We start from the raw sequence: 8,683 nt of genomic DNA, 5'->3' as shown, positions 1-8,683 counted from the left end.
TCTGCCAGTCCAAGGAGAACAATGATAATACTTGGGTGTTGCTCAGCACTTCAGCTTGTTTGAATTTAAGGTTTAGGCAGGAATACGATGCTAAATAAGATGATAACCTTCTGCAGTCAAATGACGTTCCCATGTAGCAAGGACTATTTGAAGTGGAGGACATTTCCTCTCTATCATCGCTGGGCTCAAATGTTATGGGAATCTTATCTTACAGTCACTCAGACATAGGCCCCTGGAAACGCCATGGCTCTGTGTGAGATCCACTGTTTGCTGATTGCAAGGTCAGTGCTTGCATGTTACTATGCAGAATACTGATTGTCTAGGACAGACTGGCTCTGCTTTGTCTAACTGCAAGGCTGCTTTTGGCTATTAGAAGGGACGCTAGAATGAAGATGGGCAGTGACAGAGCAGATGGGCAGGCGGCAGCCGTGGGTGCGGTTACTTTCATCCACGTAATCTCTGCTCCGCTTCTCAATAAAGTGCTGGAACTTGACCACTTCACCGTTTCCTTATTCAAAAACTCTGGGAAGTCGCTTATTGTTTGGAAATCCTTTATCAAACAGGAAAGTGGTTTCTAAACACATCCCTCTTTTTAAGAAGACAAACACACTCAAAAGATTAACATATATTTATTCTATTATAGGATTTTTATCTTCCAACATTAACACACAGAAACTTGTTTGTTAGTGAATATTTTCAACATGAAACTCACAAAGGTGTTTAGGCAGCCTGTTGTTGAACACCATGAATGTTTTCAGGATTTCCGTCCTCATTCATTCTGACCTCCGAATGAATCTGTGACGCAGCAAAAGGCTTTAAAAGCAAGTCTTTATTTAATGCATTAAAATCACATGACTTATGATTAAAGATGGATTTTAGGGCCACTCTTATTGTTGCTGCTCAAAGCATTTCAGTGTCAGCTCAGAAATATATAATAAAACACTCCATTCCCTCACACCCTACATAGAGTTTCATAGAGAGTAAGATTATGGTTTGGTCTTCTTCCGCCTCTTTAAGCAGCATGTCACCACCACAATGATTGCCAGTATTACCAGCAGCACAACAACAACGGCCACCACGGGGATGAGGATGTGTAACATTGAGCTCTTGCCACCGGTTTCCTCGCATGAAGAGTCCGGATCATCACCGCAGACACACCTGTAGGAACCCTCGGTGTTCTGGCAGGTGTGTGGGCAGGGCTTCCCAGTGCTACACTCATCTACGTCAACACAGAGACCTGAGTCGTTTTTCTGAAAGCCAGTGTCACAATGCAGGCAGATGCTGCTGAAATCAGCCAGGGAGCCATCCAACAGTCGCCAGACGGCAGGAGTCCCTGAGCAAACCAGTTCTATCTTCACTTCGGACCAACACTCCACCAGGACTCGGCTGTCGTTGCTGGAATCAGGAGTCAGGGAGCGGATGCTCGGATGCTTGGGATTTTTGGAATGCTCACAAGATTCTGGCCCGGCTGGGAGGTGAAGGTGGGGTGTCGTCGGGTGGGGTATTAATGTTGTCGGTGTTGTCTTGGCTGTGGCTGCTACCTTTTGGGGCTTTACTGAAACAGGTCTGATGGTGGTCTGGCTGCTTTTCACTGACGTTCCTGCATGTGATGTTCCTGAATGCGACGTTCCTGCATGTCTCACTTTGCAGATGAACCGGTAAGGCGTTTTACAGCTGTCAGGGATTAAAACCAAATGAACTTTTGACTGGACAACCTGTCGCTTCAGGGCCCCGCACAGGTCTTCCGTACAGGTGAGTGCCGGCTCCTCCAGCCAGTTGATTACGCTCGCCTCCTGGCTCCCATTCTCTACCCACTTGAATCCTCTCAGGGGCAGTGAAGGAACAACACATTCAGATTTTGGCTTCCTTAGCCCAATCCACACGGTAATGTTTGCCTGATACAACTTGGACTTGCTGAGTAACTGAGAGATTTCCTGGTACTCGTGTTCGGTGGCCACGCTGGGCAAAGTCCCAGGAAGGCAGGCTGTAACTGCCTGATCAAATCTAGCTTCCCTTTGGCTGAGCGTGTATTTAGTGTGCGAGGACGAGTTGGCTGAGACATTTTTTAGCAGGAAGACAACCATCCAAAGGAACCTGCACCAGCAGCAGGGCCAAAACTCCATTTCCTCAAGCTCCACCCCAACTGGTGACGATCTCACTGTTAAAATAAAGACAATAGCAATATTACTTGTTAAACCTATGAGGGTCAGGTCTATATTGTACCTAAGCATACCACCTCCCTGCTTCCCGCTCTAATTTTGTATGTGTAAAGAAAGCAGTTCAAACCCATGTTTTTCCCATAACCTTGTTTTGCTTTGCTTATTTTTAATCAGTTCTGAGAATGTAAAGCTATGAAAAGAAACATTTATATACTTGTTTATTACTTAAAGAAATTTATTACGGGGCTGGACAGTGGCACAGTTGGTAGCACTGTTGCGTTGCAGCCTGAAGGTACTGGGTTTAAAGCGGGTTTGACATGGAGTTTGCCTCAGCCTAGTGCATGTGTGGGTTCTCTCCGGGTACTCTGGCTTCCTCCCACAGTCAGAAAACACGACCGTTAGGTTAATTGGGTACTCTACCCTTAGTTGAGTGAGTGCATGCATGGATGTCTGTCTCTGTGCCCTGTGATACAAAGGCAATCTGTCCCTGCCTCCCGCCCAATGACCGCTGGAGATAAGAACCGCCCCCCCACCCCCAACCCTGCATGGATATAGAAAATAGATGATTAGATGAACGAGTTATTACACTCCTTTTCCAAAAATTGTGGTTCTGATCCCAGTTTGGACCAACCATCTCTTGTAAAATATGACAGATTATAACCCCTGATTAAACTAAAATATTCTCTGATCAAATCCTTGTGTTAGATATATTTTGGATCTGGAGATAAATGTACACCTTTGCTTACTGCAGACACTCTTTTTCTTGTGGCAATTACACGTGCTATCTGTACCTTGGAATCATCTGAAAGGTCTGCACACAAAATAGGAGAAGTTGATGTCGACTCGCCAACATTACACCCAAAGGGAGTTATAAACCTATAAGCACTATGATTTATTAGAGGTAACATAGGGTAGGATGAAAAAGTGCATCGTTTTACAAAGCAGAGACAGCAACTGCAGAGTTGAGACATATCATTCTCAGGTGATGATGGTACCTGAGAATGCCCATCTGATTTCAGTATTGGAACAACAGAATCTGAAGATAATAATAATCTGGGGATGGTGGAAAACAGGGACATGCTATGATTGGTTTCCATGAAAACCAGGATCAACTGATGCTGCTCTAAACTGACAAGTAGTCTTTAGCTCCCAGCTGGCACCAGACGCTTGGCGACCAACAGAAAGTAAAGCTGGATGTTTGCAAATATTCAGAGCTCACTCCGTTTTTTTCACATTTAACTTGTTACATTTATCCATCCATCCATCCATCCATCCATCCATTTTTCCCTTCCTCCCAGGAAGCTGCAGGTGTCTGGTGGGTGGAGCTGAGCTGGATGCTGCCACACACTTAAGCTTTGTTACCAGTGCCTGTTTTCACTAAGAATCCTAAGACTATGCATCAACTTTGCTCTAATTATAGCTCCTGCTCCGAGCTCCCATTCTTAGCTACTGTTTCTCAACCTTTCATAAGGTCAACAGTCAGAACTCTATCATGGGGAGGAAAGGAGGACAGCTAGACTCTTCTCATGATGCGAGACAAATCCAGGCCCACATCCTTCTGAGAAAGAACTACAAAGTGCGTGCTCTTTTCTATCCGGACATTTTTGTTAATTTCCGTAAAGTGGGCTGTGCTGATACATTGACACCCAAAGAACTGTGGGATTACTTATAGCTTCTTAGCGCTGTTAAGAGACCTCATGAGGTTCCTATCCTCAAGGAACTATGAGAGGAAGCATACCAGCTCCTTTACCTACCTCCTTCTCTACTCGCTGCACTATTCTGGCAGCGCTCATCAGCGAATACTGACTCACTTCCATTTTGGAAAAATAAGAAAAATCTAATTTTAGAATTTTACCTCGGTAAGATAAAAGTTTTTCACAAAGCCCCTAGTAAATTACAGACCTATATCTAATCTTCTTTTCTTATCTAAAATTCTTGAGAAAGTAGTTGCTAATCAACTATGTGAACATTTACAAAGTAATGACCTACTTGAGGAGTTTCAGTCAGGCTTCAGAGCTCATCATAGCACTGAAACAGCTCTGGTGAAGGTCACTAATGATATTCTCATGGCCTCAGATAATGGACTTGTGTCTATACTTGTCCTGTTAGATCTCAGTGCTGCATTTGATACAGTTGATCACAATATTCTCCTACAAAGACTTGAGCATACTGTAGGGATTAAGGGGAAAGCATTAGGCTGGTTTAAATCTTATCTGTCGGACAGATTCCAGTTTGTTCATGTTAATAATAAATCTTCCTCAAACTCTAGGGTCACTTGTGGAGTACCACAGGGTCCAGTCCTTGGACCAATTCTCTTTACTATATATATGCTTCCGATCGGCAAAATTATCAGACAGCATGGGATTAATTTCCACTGTTATGCTCATGATACTCAGCTATATTTATCCATAAATCCTGATGAATCCAATCAGTTACTTCGACTGCAGGCATGTCTTGATGACATCAAAAGCTGGATGACTTTAAATTTCCTGCACTTAAATTCTGACAAGACAGAAGTTGAGGACCAGAGTCCTCAAAAAATAAACTTCTTAATCAATCAATCAATCAATCACTTAATCTGGTTGGCATTAACTTGGCCTCTGGTAATAAAGTAAAAAAATCTTGGTGTTATTTTTTACCAAGACATGTCATTTAAATCCCATATTAAACAGGTTTCCAGAGTTTCCTTTTTTCACCTCAGGAATATCGCCAAAATTAGAAACATTCTGTCCAGGAGTGATGCTGAAAAACTAGTCCATGCATTTGTTACTTCAAGGCTGGACTATTGTAATTCTTTACTATCAGGAAGTCCACAAAATGCAGTTCGAAATCTTCAGCTGATCCAAAATGCTGCGGCAAGAGTTCTGATGAAAATCAACAAGAGGGATCATATTTCTCCAATTTTAGCTTCCCTTCATTGGCTTCCTGTTAAATCAAGAATAGAATTTAAAATTCTCCTTCTAACGTATAAAGCCCTTAATAATCAAGCTCCATCATATATCAGAGCTCTGATTACCCCGTATGTTCCTAACAGAGCACTTCGCTCTCAGACTGCAGGTCTGCTGGTGGTTCCTAGAGTCTCTAAAAGTAGAATGGGAGGCAGATCCTTTAGCTATCAGGCTCCTCTCCTGTGGAACCAACTCCCAGTTTTGGTCCGTGAGGCAGACACCCTGTCTACTTTTAAGACTAATCTTAAAACTTTCCTTTTTGACAAAACTTATAACTAGAGTGGCTCATGTTACCCTGAGCTATCTCTATAGTTGTGCTGTGATAGGCCTAGGCTGCTGGAGGACATCAGGGTCTAATTTTCTCACTCTACTGATTTCTACTTTTCTTCAGTCTACTGTTCTCCAGTTTTGCATTGTATTACATTGAAATGACTGTCGTCATTTCAGCTTTTAACTTTTTGCTCTCTCTCTTTTTTTTCATAGTAGGTACACCTGGTCTGGTGTTCTGTTAACTGTGACATCATCCAGAGAAGACGGCTCACCCGCTACTACCATCTAATGTAGAACAGATTACTAGATCAGTAGCTCTACGGTTCCCCAGGAGTGAATGCTGCTTGTCGGGACTTTGATGCAATCAACTGGTTTCCTTATATAGGACATTTTTGACCAATCTGTATAATCTGACCCAATCTGTATAATATGATTGAACTTGATTTTGTAAAGTGCCTTGAGATGACATGTTTCATGATTTTGCGCTATATAAATTAAATTGAATTTGGAGAGCTCCTAAAGTCTGAGAATATTAGGAGTACTGAGGAGGACTTTTAATGAACCTAAGAGTGTCTCAAACAGGGAGGATGGTGAAAACAGAGAGCTGATTGGCTCTAAACAGTGGATTTAAGAACACATAAACTTCTTTAACAACCAAACAATTATTAATATGTGGCTGAGATAAACTTCATCATCTCCATAGGTGACAATGAATTACATAATAATACAGAAGATTTTCACTATAATTTTGTAAAATGCTTTCAATAATAAAGATTTTAAAAGACTTAGAAAATTACACAGAAAATATGTTCATAGTACACACTCTAGACAAGATATATAGTACAATGATATACACATACATAGAGGGACAATGTAAAAGAGGTTAGAAAGTATTTTCAGTATTGTAGATGATGATAGATGCCTAAATGGTCATCTAGAAGTCCGTGTGTATCATGCCATCTCCTCTCTGGCTTTTGATCGCTACACGGAGCACTTCTCACTTTCCAGGCTGGTGCACAAAAGCACCAAGACAGGCAACACTCCTCTATTCTACCAGTCAAGTTCAGTTCTTTCCACCTTTTTGAGAATATTTGTGAATATGGGCACATATTCCCATTGTCCATCCATCAATTCTCTAACCCACAAGGGGTGCTGGTGCTAGCTGTCAATGGGAGAGAGGCGGGGTACACCCTGGACAGGTTGCCAGGCTATCGCAGGGCAACACAGAGACAAACAACCATTCTCACACACACTCACACCTAAGGAGAATTTAGAGACATCAGAATCACCATAGTCGTGTTTTTTGGACTGTGGGAGGATGCCGGTGGAGAGAACCCACGCATGCACAGGGAGAACATGCAAACTCCATGCAGAAAGACCCAGGGCAAGAGTAGGACCCACTGTGCCACTCTAATATTGGTGAGCACAGAGCTGCTTAACAGTTATGTGCCACTCTGTAAAATGTTCAAGGCACCAACCTGTCTGCTGGGGTCCTTGGTTTTCATGATGCTGTCAGTTCACTAATGTTCTCTAACAGACCTACTTTAAAGATGTACCAAAAAACTGATGGCCACAACACAAAGAACTGTTATCTTGTTTATGTGCTCTTTCTTACCGTTTGTTACTCGTCCAGCTTTTGATTCAGTGGTTTCCTTCCCTGACCCTCTCCAACTTCCTGTCCCGATTCTTCTCAGGTTATTGTCTTCTCTCAACAGCGGCTGATTCTTCCTCCAATCCTCCTTGTTTTATCCTCCAGTCTCAATAATTGTCATTTCTTCTTTGTTCCCTCGTCTTCCTTCTTTTTACACCTTTTCTTATTTCTTCCTTCCAGCTTCTCCTTCACAGTAGCTCTGCTGGCAGACTGCTGGCTTCCCCCCCTCACGCCCAGCAGCTCCCCCTGCTCTCCTCCTGGACAGGAAGTGTGTTGGGTCTTGATATGGTCAGCTCTTTTCCTGCACAGGGACACTATCAACTAATCAGATTGTGAAAGCTCTGAGAACCTTGGACCAGAACCTCAGTTTTTGTTTGAACAGAAACAATTGTCCATTGAGGCCCTAGGAACTGGACATATAACAGCAGTAGGCAGGCTTTGCTCAAGTACATGTAAATGTCGCCGGCCACTTTATTAGATACACCTGTTTAATGGTTTCTTTGTACAAATAGCAGGGTTTTAACAGCCCACACTTCTGCACAACCTTTTTACTACATCTAGCTTGTACACATCTCCACAACTTGTTTTTGGCCAACCAGGCATTTTAACCTGCTATAGACGGACTCAGAGATGACTAGAAATGTCCCAGATTCCTCTTTGATCCTCAGAGCAACAGGGCCTCCTCCTGTGACATCACATCAAATCATTGGCCTGTACCAGTCCAGCACCTGTTGTTCAACCTGTTCCTTCATTGTTTCAATGCAGCAAACAGAGAAAAACATTTCAATGAGCCTGTATGGCTAACAACAGTCAGGTATTGTGTGTGTGCCAGTTAGTAATGCTAATCAATCCTTTTTTATACTCATCTACCTGTTCTGCTCCTGTCAGGACACTAGAAGATCTCCATGTGTGACCAACATTCTTTTATTCTCTTTACACATGCTCACAGTTCGCATTTGAACAAACAGTGGAAAGGCACATGGAAGCCGATAGGCTAAGTGGTGACTTAGGCATTTCCAGCAGGCGCTGTGCAAAGAATGACAGGAAGGATGGCGGTGGAGGGGAGAGCCATTCCTAACAAACGTTTTCTCGTGGTCATAAAGGGGAGGTGTGTGTTAATCCTTAGCTCACTGAAAGCTGTGGACAGTTGGAATAATAAGCATTTTTACACCGTCTGGCACTTTTTCACCTATTATTTTGAAACCACAAACTTGAATAAGTTTCGTAACGATTAGTGTAGGCCAGAAATGTTTGTCATCTGACCAGAGCATCTTCTTCCAAATGTTTGTAGTCTTTAAAATTGCTGGTGGCAAAATGTTAACAGAACCTCCTTTTGGATTTCTTCTTCAGACTCTTCCATGAAGGCCTCATTTGTGGAGTGCGCAATAGTTGCCATTTTAACACATTCTGCCACCTGAGCTGTTGAGCTCTGCAGCTCCTCCTACCCCGGCTGTTTGCTGCTCTCTGATTAATCCTCTCTCCACGTTAGATGATGGATTGAACAGAGCTCTGGGAGGTGGTGAAAACTTTAGAACCCAACCCTGCTTTAAACTGAACCAGAACCTGCCTGTCTGTGTGATGCTGCTCTCTACCAAACCTGAAGAAACAAACAGAACAGCTGCAGATGCTCTTATTAAATGATAGGTGAGATGTAA

General features: G+C 42.9%; 1 protein-coding gene across 2 annotated transcripts; it reads right to left on the bottom strand.

Annotated features, from left to right (window-relative positions):
• Positions 1-808: 808 nt before the first annotated feature.
• Positions 809-7,419, bottom strand: clec14a (C-type lectin domain containing 14A). Of its 2 annotated transcripts, none has more exons than XM_036151038.1 (2): positions 6,993-7,419; positions 809-2,158 (listed from the first exon to the last, which is right to left on the bottom strand). In XM_036151038.1, exon 2 carries the CDS (start codon positions 2,121-2,123, stop codon positions 987-989), a length of 1,137 nt encoding a protein of 378 aa, XP_036006931.1. In that variant the 5' UTR covers positions 2,124-2,158; positions 6,993-7,419; the 3' UTR covers positions 809-986. The 2 variants fall into 2 exon arrangements, with proteins under 2 accessions (XP_036006931.1, XP_036006932.1); XM_036151039.1 differs by lacking the exon at positions 6,993-7,419 and adding an exon at positions 6,856-6,945.
• Positions 7,420-8,683: the final 1,264 nt, after the last annotated feature.

The sequence above is a fragment of the Fundulus heteroclitus genome, chromosome 19 (genome assembly GCF_011125445.2).
Source record: "Fundulus heteroclitus isolate FHET01 chromosome 19, MU-UCD_Fhet_4.1, whole genome shotgun sequence".
Classification (NCBI taxonomy): Eukaryota; Metazoa; Chordata; class Actinopteri; order Cyprinodontiformes; family Fundulidae; genus Fundulus; species Fundulus heteroclitus.
This window is presented reverse-complemented; position numbering and strand designations above follow the sequence as displayed.

What these genes read in the sequence shown, in the direction of transcription:
- clec14a (XM_036151038.1), bottom strand. Translation starts at nt 2,123, where the DNA reads ATGGAGTTTTGGCCCTGCTGCTGGTGCAGGTTCCTTTGGATGGTTGTC.